The following is a 14546-nucleotide window of genomic DNA, read 5'->3' on the forward strand; positions in this document are numbered from 1 at the left end:
TCAGCAAAAGTATGCAGGCATAGGACACACACCCTTGCCACGCCCCCTTAAAGGAGACTTGTACAAAAAAAACAAGATTGGTTAAACCCAAAAGTGCTTTTTATACCACTACTATTCCTTTATATTGGCTTTTGGAATTTACAAATGCAGCAATTTAGAAATCAGATGAAAGGTTTAGCACTGGGAAACACTTTTTGATAGATAAAAAGTGCATTTTATATGCAAGTATATAGATCAGACCAAAATGAGGGACAAATGAGGAGGAATGAGGGATATTACTCCAAATCAGGGACAGTTGGGAGCTATGCGCACGAGCTCTGATGCAAGGTGACGTATGGGTTAATCACAGCGGAAATCTTTCAATGAGGACACTGGTTCTAGTGAGAAAAGTTTCCCTCAGGTTGGATAGATTTCCTCCCACTTCCTGTTTTGGCAATGAGACAGGAAGTGAGGAGAAATCTCCCTAACTGGACACACAAGCCAAATAAAAACTGCTGACTGGGGTAATAACTCATCCTTACTCTATCTAAAATGAAAACTTTTTTTTTTTTTTTTTTTAGTTCTATTGTATAAACTAAGGACAGCAGTGTCAGCTCCCATGGACAGTGTACAGTCCGCTACCTGTTACTACCAATTAGAGCCACTAGAGGGCGCGCACACCCCCTTTCGGTTCATTATAGGAAGGTGTCGGTGCAGCAGATTCGGTAGCGGAGATCGTGTGTTTGTGTCCCCCCGCTGAGCACAATGAGAGCGATCATCCAAAGGGTGACTCAGGCCAGTGTGACTGGTAAGTGGCCGGGCACAGCGCACAGGACAGCGGCTGCTAGTGACAGGCTGGGGGGGGAAGTGATGACATTCTCTTGCCTGTGCAGCGTGCGGCTCATCCGGGAACTTCCTGTCCACACACCCATCCCAGGTATGGGGGAGGGGAGGGAGCTCAAGACACATCCTCCTCTCTATGGATGAGCCCAGAGCACATCCCTACATGGATCGTATCTGGATCCCCCACAATACATTATGTGCTGTACACAAAGTGCTCCATACATGATACAATCTACACCAACTCTATGAAAGATGAGGACCTACCTATCCAATCAGTATGTATACAATTGGGCAGGCCCTCACACTACAGACTTGCTGGCCATACATGCTTTGATTTCATCATCCGATTGAGTCGATCGGCCAGAGGGCAGAAAATGATCAACAGTTTTGCATCTAATTGGCAGCATAATTTGGTCATTATTAGGTATGAGTTCCAACCCGTCTGCGTTATCCCGCCAGGAAGCTGTCACAGCCAATCATAGCTGTCGAAGGCATGCTGCCTGTATACAAGGGTCATGGATATCTGCAGCTACTGGGCAGGGGAATGCCTGTGCCGCCTATGATTGGCGGTCGACTTTGAGAGCTTCTCAGACAAGTGTAAAATCAGTGGTGGCACATCCATAAGGGCCCACAGGCGCCACCCCCTCTAGCACCAATAGATAGATTCATGCATTGCATGAATCTATATATGGCCGCCGCTGCCAACCCCTATAAGGGCGACGGGTGCCTTACAGCAGCAGGGTTTTTTTTTTTTTTTTTTTTTTTTTTGAAGCACCTGAATAGAGCCATGGGCTCTAATAGGCGTCAAAAAAAGGTGACCTGCGAGCGCCATGATGGGCGCTCGCAGGTCACTCAGCTGTGTTAGGAAAGCAAAGTAATATTCACTTTCCTAACAATAAACCACCTCTCTGCCAATCAGGTTCTCGGATCTGTTACCCGTCACCTAATTGGCTGAAACCACAGGCACTGTGATTGGACACCTATCAGGCGGCCAATCACAGCAGAGGACAGGAGAAGATATCGAGGAGCTGTCCCACTGCCATCAAGGCAGGGTAAGTACAGGCGGGTACACTGGCTGCATTTGACGGGCACAGTGAGGCTGCAATTGATGGGCCACAGTGGCTGCAATTGATGGGGGTTTTTTTTCAGAATTTTTCAATTTGTTTGCGCCCCCCCCAAAATGTTGAGCACCAGCCACCACTGGTGAAATTGTTGGTATTTAAGGGAGACATGGTGTCGCATCATTGGTGTCTGTGGGTGAAATGGTGCCCCGTCATTGGTGTCTGTGGCAGGAATGGGGCCCCGTCATTGGTGTCAGTGGGAGGAATGGGGCATGTCATTGGTGTCAGTGGGAGGAATGGGGCCCCGTCATTGGTGTCAGTGGGAGGAATGGGGCCCCGTCATTGGTGTCAGTGGGAGGAATGGGGCCCCGTCATTGGTGTCAGTGGGAGGAATGGGGCCCCGTCATTGGTGTCAGTGGGAGGAATGGGGCCCCGTCATTGGTGTCAGTGGGAGGAATGGGGCCCCGTCATTGGTGTCAGTGGGAGGAATGGGGCCCCGTCATTGGTGTCAGTGGGAGGAATGGGGCCCCGTCATTGGTGTCAGTGGGAGGAATGGGGCCCCGTCATTGGTGTCAGTGGGAGGAATGGGGCCCCGTCATTGGTGTCAGTGGGAGGAATGGGGCCCCCGTCATTGGTGTCAGTGGGAGGAATGGGGCCCCCGTCATTGGTGTCAGTGGGAGGAATGGGGCCCCCGTCATTGGTGTCAGTGGGAGGAATGGGGCCCCCGTCATTGGTGTCAGTGGGAGGAATGGGGCCCCCGTCATTGGTGTCAGTGGGAGGAATGGGGCCCCGTCATTGGTGTCAGTGGGAGGAATGGGGCCCCGTCATTGGTGTCAGTGGGAGGAATGGGGCCCCGTCATTGGTGTCAGTGGGAGGAATGGGGCCCCGTCATTGGTGTCAGTGGGAGGAATGGGGCCCCGTCATTGGTGTCAGTGGGAGGAATGGGGCCCCGTCATTGGTGTCAGTGGGAGGAATGGGGCCCCCGTCATTGGTGTCAGTGGGAGGAATGGGGCCCCGTCATTGGTGTCAGTGGGAGGAATGGGGCCCCGTCATTGGTGTCAGTGGGAGGAATGGGGCCCCGTCATTGGTGTCAGTGGGAGGAATGGGGCCCCCGTCATTGGTGTCTGTGGAAGGAATGGGGCCCCGTCATTGGTGTCAGTGGGAGGAATGGGGCCCCGTCATTGGTGTCAGTGGGAGGAATGGGGCCCCGTCATTGGTGTCAGTGGGAGGAATGGGGCCCCGTCATTGGTGTCAGTGGGAGGAATGGTGTCTGTGAGAGGAATGGGGCCCCGTCATTGGTGTCTGTGGAAGGAATGGGGCCCCGTCATTGGTGTCTGTGGAAGGAATGGGGCCCCGTCATTGGTGTCTGTGGGAGGAATGGGGCCCCGTCATTGGTGTCTGTGGGAGGAATGGGGCCCCGTCATTGGTGTCTGTGGAAGGAATGGGGCCCCGTCATTGGTGTCTGTGGAAGGAATGGGGCCCCGTCATTGGTGTCTGTGGAAGGAATGGGGCCCCGTCATTGGTGTCAGTGGGAGGAATGGTGTCTGTGGGAGGAATGGTGCCCCGTCATTGGTGTCTGTGGAAGGAATGGGGCCCCGTCATTGGTGTCTGTGGAAGGAATGGGGCCCCGTCATTGGTGTCTGTGGGAGGAATGGGGCCCCGTCATTGGTGTCTGTGGGAGGAATGGGGCCCCGTCATTGGTGTCAGTGGGAGGAATGGGGCCCCGTCATTGGTGTCAGTGGGAGGAATGGTGTCTGTGAGAGGAATGGGGCCCCGTCATTGGTGTCTGTGGAAGGAATGGGGCCCCGTCATTGGTGTCTGTGGAAGGAATGGGGCCCCGTCATTGGTGTCTGTGGAAGGAATGGGGCCCCGTCATTGGTGTCTGTGGAAGGAATGGGGCCCCGTCATTGGTGTCAGTGGGAGGAATGGGGCCCCGTCATTGGTGTCAGTGGGAGGAATGGGGCCCCGTCATTGGTGTCAGTGGGAGGAATGGGGCCCCTTCATTGGTGTCTGTGTGAGGAATGGGGCCCCGTCATTGGTGTCTGTGGGAGGAATGGGGCCCCGTCATTGGTGTCAGTGGGAGGAATGGGGCCCCGTCATTGGTGTCTGTGGAAGGAATGGGGCCCCGTCATTGGTGTCAGTGGGAGGAATGGGGCCCCGTCATTGGTGTCAGTGGGAGGAATGGGGCCCCGTCATTGGTGTCTGTGTGAGGAATGGGGCCCCTTCATTGGTGTCTGTGTGAGGAATGGGGCCCCGTCATTGGTGTCTGTGGGAGGAATGGGGCCCCGTCATTGGTGTCAGTGGGAGGAATGGTGTCTGTGAGAGGAATGGGGCCCCGTCATTGGTGTCTGTGGAAGGAATGGTGCCCCATTGGTGTCTGTGGGCAAAATGGTGTCCCGTCATTGATGTCTGTGGGAGGAATAGGGCCCCGTCATTTGGTGTCTGTGGGAGGAATGGGGCCCCCCATCGTTGGTGTCTGTGGGAGGAATGGGGCCCCTGTCGTTGGTGGATAGCACGTTGCCCTGTCATTGGTGTTGGTGGATAACATGGTGCCCTGTCATTGATGTCAATGGATAACATGGTGGCCCAGTGGTCGGATAAAGGCAAGCAAAGAGTCACATCTGAACGTCAACTGCGTAAAACCTAGTGAGCTGCTATGCTTTTTCCACAAAGCTGCCTGCACTTCCCACACTTCCTTAAAATATGCAAATCAACAATTATAATACAATAATTGCAGTGCTAAACTACATAAGAATATCCCATAAGTATAATAAGTGCAGTAAATGAACAAATAAATAATAACATTCAAATAAAGTGCATAGTGCCAAGTAAAATGTATGAATCCATAGAGTGTCCCTTATGTGTATGAGAAATACTGAAGAATAACGTGCCGATTATATATATCTCATTTTATGAGACAAATCAGATGAATATGGATGAAAACAAACTCTTCACACAAATCCACAGCTGTGTATATTATCAGATTCCTTGTGCCTCCCTCCACTGGTTGTGCCCTCACCTCATATACTTTATAAATATGCCTTTGTAAACGGTTAATCCTCCTGAGCTTTTCTCCTTGTATTCCTCCTCCTTAATGCTGACTGTGAGCTTCAATCACATCGATCACCCCTTGGTATTTATCCTCCTCATTGCTGCCCATGATTTCCAATCACAACGTCCACATGCAAAGCAATCAGATCTTAACCCCCCCCTTGTTGAGGGCATATGACGGGATATGGTTCAGGAGGGGGGGAGGGGCGCTTGCTCGCTCGCTTCCTGCCCATATTTCCTGGCCTGCCAGGCTGCATGTTCGGATAAGGGTCTGGTAGAGACCTTGGGGAGGGACCAGGCCATCTGCTTTTTACATTTTGGCATTGGGTTTACCCTCAAAATCCATACCAGACCTAAGTGACTGGCATGGATTGGTTGTGGGGAGGGAGGGAGGGCCCGCCCGCCCGCCCATGTTTTTTTGTTTTTTTTAAATTAGCGTTGAAAACTGATGAGATGTGCGATTCAGATGCGTTCCCATAGAAGACAATAAACCTGGAATTTGCATCTGAACCACACCGCAGTGCTCAGATAATGCAAAGGAATTATTTTTTTTTTTCAAATTTGCAGTGAATTCACATTGCTGCTGCACCACATATGTGTGAACGGGCTCCATAGAAAGCTACTTTGGTTCACGTCGTGCAAATCGGATGTGGTTCAAAATGCATCCAATTTGCATATATGTGAACGGAGTAAAGTTGCTTCAAAAACGCTCTCTTCAAAGTCGCTTCAAGTAGGACTTAAGTCACCAGGAAGTCGCACCGTGTGAACTGAGTGCGAAGGATAGAAACTCGTGCTATGAACAGAAGACAGTACGGAGTTGATTTTACTGAAACTGGAGAGTAGAGCTGCACAATTAATCGTCAAGAATCGTTATCGTTATCTTGACTAAAGTGTTTCACAATTCTTTCTATGCAAAGAATTCTCTCTGCTCTTCTGCCCTCAAAAGAAAGGAAGAGAAATACTGGGCAGTCTGCCAAGAATCAAAACATTCTTTATCAGCTGAATTTAAGTATAAACATTGTAACAATTTGTCAATGGAATAGACTTTGTGTGTAAGTGAAAAAAGTTTAACCACTAAAACACTAAACCCTTTTGCTGACATTTGTTGGTTTCAAGTTAAAAATATATTTTTTTGCTAGAAAACTACTTGAAACCCCCAAACATTATATATATATATATATATATATATATATATATATATATATATATACAAAAAAATATATATACACCCTAGAGAATAAAACGGAGGTTGTTGCAATATTTTATGTCACACTGTATTTGCACAGCGGTCTTTCAAATGCAATTTTTTGGGAAAAAATTACTATACTGAATAAAAAAAAAAAAAAAACTAACCAGTAAAGTTAGCCCATTTTTTTTTTTTATTTTTTTTTTGGTATAATGTGAAAGATTTTACATAGTGAGAATTGTGATCTTTTTATTCTAAGAAAAAAAGAAAAAAAAATTGTGATTCTCATTTTGGCCAGCATGCCATAAAAGAGACCCAGTTTGGGAATATTTACTAACCTGATATCTTATTATTCTAAGGGCCGGTTCACACGGCGAGGCGAGGCGACACGGCTCGCCTCGCCTCGCTCCCGCAAGTCGCCCCCGTTCTGTACAATGGAACCGTTCTGAGAGGAGCGACTCGAGTCGCTCCGACTCAGAAAAAAGGTTCCTGTACTACTTCGGGGCGACTTCGGGGGCGACTTGCATTGACTTCTATACAGAAGTCCTCTGCAAGTCGCCGCTGAGCTCCCCGCAGGTCGCGGCGAGGTAAGTCGGAGACGCCTCGCCGCGCCTCGCTGTGTGAACCGGCCCTAAATAGAAAACATTCATTTTGTTTGCAAATATTAAAGATTCTAACTACCAGCAAGAAAAAGTCCTTTACATTTAAAGAGCACCTGTCATTTCAGATCTATCATGGCATCCACTCACCTGCTGCCGCCACGTCCCTCACCTTGTTGTGTCACTGCCGCATCACCAGCCATCCCATTAAAGTGAATGGGACTGTCAGTGAATCAACAGCGGGTCAGAGGAGGAGCTGCTGTGGGACAGAAATGACAGTTGCTCTTTAAAATATACGATTTAAAATGAGTTGCTTTAAATTAGAGGTCAACCGATATATCGGCCGATATTTGGCATTTTTTAATTAATCGCATCGGCCGATTGTGCTGATAAAAAGGTCGATTTAGAACTACAGCGCGACTTGCAAATGACTTCTGTAATAGAAGTCAATGTAAGTTGCCTGAGTCTTCATAGAAACGGCTTGTCTCCTCTCTGGGCAGTCTGCCAAGAAAAGAGCAAAAAGATACAATGTTTACACTTGAATGAATGAAGTCATCTCTGTGTGTAGAAGTTCTCAGTTTAACCATTTAAAGACTAAATCTTTTCTGACACTTGTTGCTTACAAGTAAAAGTCCTGTCTTTCACACAGACTGCAGGAGAGCCATTTTGCAGGCACTTTACAGGCGCTATTTTTAGCCTAAAAACGCCCCAGTGGGAAAGGTGTGTTCGATTTTATGAGATGAAGGGGGATTTAAAAAAAAAAAAAGGAAAATAAAATAAACAAAAATCGGCCTAACATATCAGCCCAAAAAAATCGGCATCATATATTGGCCATCGGCCGCCATGATTTCTAAATATCGGCATCGGCCAGAGAAAAACCCATATCGGTCGACCTCTACTTTAAATCAAGCCTTTTTACTAGTCATTTAAATCGACTTGATTTAAATCAAATCCACCCTGCTTCTGCCATATGACCCTTTTTCCTTCCTGCTATCAATTTTTTAAGATAATTTTACATGTAATGTCGCGCATCTTGCAAATGTCGGGAGTAAGAGCTAGGTGTCGGGGGGGGGGGTTGGGGGAAAGCAGCTCCTTTGCAAATGCATGCACATACAGAAATGGCCGCCTATTGACCAAAGATTCCAGACATGGAAGAATGGGAGAAAATGGCAGCTGAATACTGGTAAGCTGCAATGGATTTCCTTTTAGATTGGCTTTATCAGTATGTTGCTTTTTCATATAACTGCAGGCCAATACATTCTAACCCCCCCGGTTTCCTCTGGGTACTCCGGTTTCCTCCCACACGCCAAAGACATGCTGAAAGGATAATTATCTTCTGTCTAAATTGGCCCTAGTATGTGTAATAGAGCTGCACGATTCTGGCCAAAATGAGAATTGCGTTTTTTTGCTTAGAATAAAAAGATCACGATTCTCGTGACGTAAAATCTTTCACATTATACAAAAAAATAAGGCTAACTTTACTGGTTAGATTATTTTTTTTTAAATTAATTAAAGTAATTTTTTCCCAAAAAAATTGCATTTGAAAGACCGCTGCGCAATTACAATATGACATAAAATATATATATATAATGTATGTTTGGGGGTTCTAAGTAATTTTCTAGCAAATAAATAATAATGATTTTAAGTTGAAACCAACAAATGTGAGAAAAAGGTTTAGTGTTTAAGTGGTTAAACTTTCCTCATTTAGGCTGGATTCACACCTATGCATTTTTAGTGCATTTTGCAGATTTTCACTACAGTCCATTTACCATGGTTTCCTATGGAACACATTCTGTAGTGCAAATCTGCAAAATGCACAACGCACTAAAAATGCATAGATGTGAATCCAGCCTAACACACAAAGTCTATTCCTTTGACAAATTGTTACAATGTTTATATTTAAAGATATAGGGAAGAAACAAACAGGGGACTGGAGGGTAACCAACCTCCGGGACTTTTAAGACGGTACCCAATGTCACAAACAGAGAATAAAATCAATATAATTTTATTGAAAATACAAATATATAAAACATTTCCAGAAAAGGAAAAAATGTATAAATATACGTAGCAATTGATGGAGAAGGATCTCTCTGTCACTCTGATGCAATTGGAAGGAAAGATTCAAATCTGTTTTACATACCTTTGAGAAAGATTGTCGGGGAACATCGAGGCTCCTCAATGGCGTTCTCATTATATTCTATTTTCATACTGTGACCTTCTTCACTTATCAACATTTGATTTAATTAATTCTCTGAAAAGTATGAATTCAAAGACTCAATGGTTTCTCTGTATAACTGTACACGCTGCAATGTCCTGAAGAAGCTCAGAAGAGCGAAACATGTAGATAGAAAAATGCAGCATATATAATGTACAAATTCGGTAACGTGTAGTTCCGTATGATTCTGCACCAGTTCTTGTATGTTAAGACTTGCTACGTATATTTTATACATTTTTTTCCTTTTCTGGAAATGTTTTATATATTTGTATTTTCAATAAAATTATATTGATTTTATTCTCTGTTTGTGACATTGGGTACCGTCTTAAAAGTCCCGGGGGTTGGTTACCCTCCAGTCCCCTGTTTGTTTCTTCCCTATATCTTTAAATATTTACTGTTTGGGATGTGGTACCATTTTATTTTTTGATCAAACCCCATCTATACAAATCTTTTACTTACAATGTTTATAGTTCCACTTCTACAGAATTTTGTGATTCTTGGCAGACTGCCTGTTTTTTTTTTTCTTCCTTTCTTTTGAAGGCTGTGGCTTCAAAAGAGCAGAGAAAATTCTTAGCATAGCAAGAATCGTGAAACTCTTTTGTCAAAATCGTAACAGGGAAAAAAATTGCAATAACTATTCTTGACGATTAATCGTGCAGCTCTAATGTGTATGTATGAATGTGATTTAGGGACTTTAGATTGTAAGCCCCTTGAGGGCAGGGACTGATGTGAATGTACAATATAAATGTAAAGCACTGCGTATATTGACTGCTAAGTACCTGAAATAAACCTCCCCATCAATCTACTAACAGGCTGTCTTTACATTTACAGTGGGAGAAGAACAGGTCAGCTCCATCGGACGGGGAATCTGTGTGTTGCTGGGTATTTCAGTAGAAGACACACGGAAGGATATTGATTATATGTAAGTTCTTCACCATTTTATGTCTTTTTGTCTATTGATTGCATAGAGAATAATAATATTTTGCAAAACAACATTGTCAAAAAGCCTGGATTGTCCTCCATTCCCAACAAAAAAAAAAAATGATGTATTTCTTTGTTATCCTACATATTGCTCTGGTTCATAATGGGTATAAATGTACAAGAGCTGCAGTGGTTATTTTTGAAAATCTAGAATTTCTACCTGGAGCATCAGGTCTAACCCTTGCTGCTTGTCCTTGCAGGGTGAGAAAGATTCTGAACCTTCGGATATTTGCGGATGACAATGGCAAACATTGGAGTAAAAGTGTTATGGACAAGCAGTATGAAGTGCTGTGTGTCAGCCAGTTTACTTTGCAGTGCGTCTTAAAAGGAAACAAGCCCGACTATCACATGGCAATGCCTTCCGAGAACGCTGAACCATTCTACCAGGACTTCTTGGAGCAAATGAGAAAGGCCTACAAACCAGAACTAATCAAAGGTACTACTTCATGGTAAAGTGCTGTATGCCTCATCGAAATACTGAGCTACAACACACTGTATATTTATGTGTAAAATGATAAAGAAAAGTCAACACTGTGGGTGCAAGGGAATTTTTTTTTCTTTCTTTCATAATGGTATCTTTTAAAGTGGTTGTAAACCCTTTATAACTACTTTTGCCAAAAGATAAGCCTATAATAAGGCTTACCTGTAGGTATTGTGAATTTCTCCTAAGCTTGCACTGTTTAGAAGATATTCACTGTATCTGCATGTGTCATTGGCACATGCGCACTGAAGAAATGGCTTGTTCGTGTCGTTGCTTCTGTGCCATGACCGGCGGCTCTTGCGTGCATGCCCAGGAGTGATGTCATTTCAGCTCCGGCCAATCACAGCGCTGGAGCCTGCGAACCCGGACGTAACATTCTGGGGACATGTCATCCATCACAGCTGTGTACTGCAATAACTCTGTTCTAAGGTAAGTAGAATGAGGTAGTATGTGATGCACACTAGCTCATTATGCCTTTTGTCTTGCAGTTTTTTGTTTTTGTTTTCCCCAGAGTTTACAACCACTTTAACCCTGTCACTGCCAGAGCTGTTTTTGCTATTTTTTTTGTACACATTTAAAAATGCAAATTTTAGGCCTGAAGGTTGCTTAAAACTCCAACACATTATATATCTCCTGAAAGCAGAGAGAGGGATTGGAGAGGGGTGAAGCAAGAGAGAGTAGTTGGGGGGGGGGGGGGGGGGTTAATGCGGAGATTAACCTTGTGTGAACTCACCGAACGCGGAGGGTGATGAGGCAAGGACCATGGGTGCTCTATAGCCAGTAGGGCCACTCGTTGGTGGGGTGAGTTTAGTCATTCAGGTCACCATCAAGGAGAGTTCTTCCTTCTCCAGAAAAGAGAAAAACGTTCCAGAGAGACCAGGTCTTGGAGTATCGCTCCTGCTGGTGTCGTGCCAAAAGAACTAAGTCTTCCATTCTACTGATTTCCCTTACTTTACAAATCCACATCCCTATTGTCTGAGGTTGTGGGGATTTCCACTTAAGAGAGATGCATGCCTTAGCGGTGTCAAGGAGGTGGCGAATGATATATTTTTTTGTATATCTTCCCAGGTATATTGGAAGCATGGAAGCGGTAGAAGGCTCTGGTATTTTGCGCTCTGTGACTTTTTGGAGGAATGCGTTGGATCTCCGTCCAAAAGTGTTTTAATTTGGGGCATGTCCAAAAAATATGTAAGATGGTGCCCTTGTCTCCCTGGCATCTACAACACTGATCAGAAGTGTCTGGAAAGATTTTCTCGCTGGTGTTCTATACTACCTGGTGGGAATCTTAAAATTGGTTTCCCGTGTTCTCGTGCAAATAGAAGATTTGTACGTAAACGTGAGTGTGTTGTATTGAAAGTTTTACCTAGGTCACGTTCCCATTCCTGTGTGCAGTTCAAGAGGCGGGGTTCTGCAGGAGTGACTAAAAAGTCATAGTTGGCAGAGAGCATGTGGTGCAGCGCCCCCGTTTCTGAGCAAAAATGAAAGTAGTAAGGGGCCTGGCATCCAGTCCGGGGCCAGGATGATTCTGAGGAAGTGAGTAATATGGAGAGCACTCCAAAATCCTAGTCGTAAAAAACCAGACTAGTCCACCATCTCTGAGATCATCGGCCATGCCCCTGAAATTATGTAGCGGCAGGCTTTTGTGCAGCCTGAGCCCAACAGGCTCCGGAAGTTGGCATCGCCAATTCCTGGAGGGAAAAGAGGGTTCCCCAAAATTGGGTACAGGGGTGAATTCTTTGAGGATATGTGACTGTACCAAAAGCCAGAAACTCATACAACCAGTGTTGAAAGGCGATTCACATATGGAACTAAATTCTTCACCACACCTCCTGTGCAGGTCCCTGTAGATATTGCACTTACCAGACTCTGCTGGTTTGAGCACCTATCGTATGAACAAGTACACCTCCTCACATAACACAGCGTCCCCAATCTGGATTGAACATGCTACTTACTTAATACCTTGGAATGTCTACCTGTGTTTCTGTTCCAATCGATCAGCCTACTCAAATCTATAGCTTGGTAGTACTTGCATATGACCAGTAGTGCCAATCCCCCGTATCGCATAGGTAGCATTAACTGGTTACATTGTAACTGTGGACTTTTATGAACCCAAATGAAATCAAAGAATATCGTTTGGATCTGCTTGAAATGGATAGACGGGATATGGATTGGCAGCGCTTGTAGAAGATAAAGAAACTTGGAGGATGCTCATTTTAATAATATTGCTGCGGCCAAACCAAGAGTGAAGGCCAGTAGGCCGAAGTAGTGGGGGAAGTTTTGCCCAAAAGACTTTGGCTATGTTGGAGGGGACCAATGTTCCCAAGTACGTCAGCGCTTTGTCAGCCCATTTGAATTTAAAATTGTTCTGAAGCTGTATGATAGATATTTGTGAAAAATTAACCCCCATCGCTTTCCGACTTGGAGAAATGAATCTGGATATTTGAGAGAACTCCATATCTCTCAAACTCTTTCATCAAGTTAGGAAGTGAAATCAGAAGGTTCGCGAGGCAAAATAACATATCATCGGAGTAGGCCGAGATTTTGTGTTGAATGTCTCCTATCTTTATTCCATTAATATCCGGGTTAAGTCAGACTGAGCACAGAAACGGTGACAGGGCGATAGAACACCGTTGGCCTGAACTCAAGCTGCTGGTTGGGAGTAAATCGTGGAAATCCACTTTAGCATTTTAGTGCCGAAGCCAGCGTACCATAAAACTGCAAGCATAAAATTCCAGTTCACCATGTCAAAGGCCTTCTCCGCGTCAGTACTGAGAAACGCACACTATGTCTGTGATTTGTTGACTGCCTTTTGACTTTCGTAGTGTTGTCCCTAGCCTCCCATGTAGGAACAAAGCCCACTTGATCCAGGTGGATCAGGTTCGCGATAAGGTGTTGGATCCTGTTCGCCAGTATTTTTGTAAAGAATTTGAGGTCCAAATTGAGCAACGAGATCAGTCGATAACTTCCACAGGATGCTGGGTCCTTGCCCTCCTTAGGGATCACTGAGATGTGAGCTAATAGGGTGTCAGCCACGAATATTGCAGCCGAGCCAAGTGCATTAAACAGCTTGACCATGTATGGGGCAAGAGAAGGAAGTGGGACCTTATAGTATTGGGCCGTAAGACCATCCAGGCCAGGTGCTTTACCCTGTTACGTGGCACCAATGGCTCCCTGGTGTTCCTCTATAGTGATGGGGTCTTCAAGGATGTCCCTGTCTTCGTCTGATAGTCGAGGCATGAGTGATGATGATAGATAAGAATCTATCTGGTCTTGAGTGGGGGGTTTGGTCGTCAGATAATATAAGAAATTGTAGAATTCCCGGAATTCTCTTGTTATATTGTGGGGTTTCGTAACCTTATATCTTGGGGGGTACTAGATGTGGGATATAGGTTGCTAGTCTCTGTTCCCACAAGGGTTCTGGCTACTGTAGTTTCCCACACTTATCTCTGGATTCATAAGAAAACTTCCTGCACGCTTGTAGTGCTGCCTTGGCTTTAAATTGTAGGAATTGTGTTCCTTAGGGGCATACAAATTTTCTAAATTAACCCTGATGTCGCTGACCATGCCCTTCACAAACAGGAAGCAACCTCTGGGGTCCATAATTGAGTCTATAGGGGACCATATTACTCTGCCTGAAAGAAGAATGGAACCCCCCCTCCCCCTTGACTTAGCCGACTGGTTGGTGGAGTGAATGACCGGTTCTTGAGAATGGGCAATTTGTCATCTTAAAACGTGTCTCCTGTGTGAAGACGACATCTGATTTAAGACGATGCAGGTCTTAAAGAAGCATCCGTCTTTTCTCGGGCGTGTTAAGGCCCTTAGCGTTGAGCGAGATCAGATTTAGAACCTCCATGGGAAGGGTTAGGGTGGGAAGGGAATGGGGGAGATAGGTGGGAGGAGAGGGAGTGGATGAGGGTAAAGGGGGAGTAGAGTTGAGCAGAAGAGAAGAAAAAGAAATTTCCCAAAGGGGGAGTGTTAAAGGAGAGCGGTTGCTTTAAAAATGGATACCGCCTCCTTTGGAAGTAAAACTAAACTGGTAGTAAGATACTGCTAAAATGCTTCCCAGTATCAGACTGGGAGTCAAGCATTGGCCTATGTGTGAATGTGGCCAGCGGAGGCTGGAAAGAAACTCAGCCCCCCTGACCATAGT

General features: G+C 45.4%; 1 protein-coding gene across 5 annotated transcripts in view; it reads left to right on the forward strand.

The window, feature by feature from the left end:
* Window positions 1–640: 640 nt before the first annotated feature.
* Window positions 641–14546, forward strand: part of DTD1 (D-aminoacyl-tRNA deacylase 1) — a 204176-nt gene continuing 190270 nt past the window's right edge. For 4 of the 5 annotated variants that reach the window (XM_077486202.1, XM_077486204.1, XM_077486203.1 and 1 more), the window contains exons 1-3: window positions 641–787; window positions 9766–9856; window positions 10116–10351. In XM_077486202.1, the coding sequence (XP_077342328.1) occupies window positions 745–787; window positions 9766–9856; window positions 10116–10351 (370 nt within the window). In that variant the 5' untranslated portion in view covers window positions 641–744. Of the gene's footprint in view, window positions 788–981; window positions 1098–9765; window positions 9857–10115; window positions 10352–14546 lie in introns of those variants that run through there. The other variant, XM_077486205.1, reaches the window with a different exon arrangement.

The sequence above is a fragment of the Lithobates pipiens genome, unplaced genomic scaffold (genome assembly GCF_037356315.1).
Source record: "Lithobates pipiens isolate NorthernLeopardFrog02 unplaced genomic scaffold, aLitPip1_a1.2 Scaffold_18, whole genome shotgun sequence".
NCBI classification, from domain to species: Eukaryota; Metazoa; Chordata; class Amphibia; order Anura; family Ranidae; genus Lithobates; species Lithobates pipiens.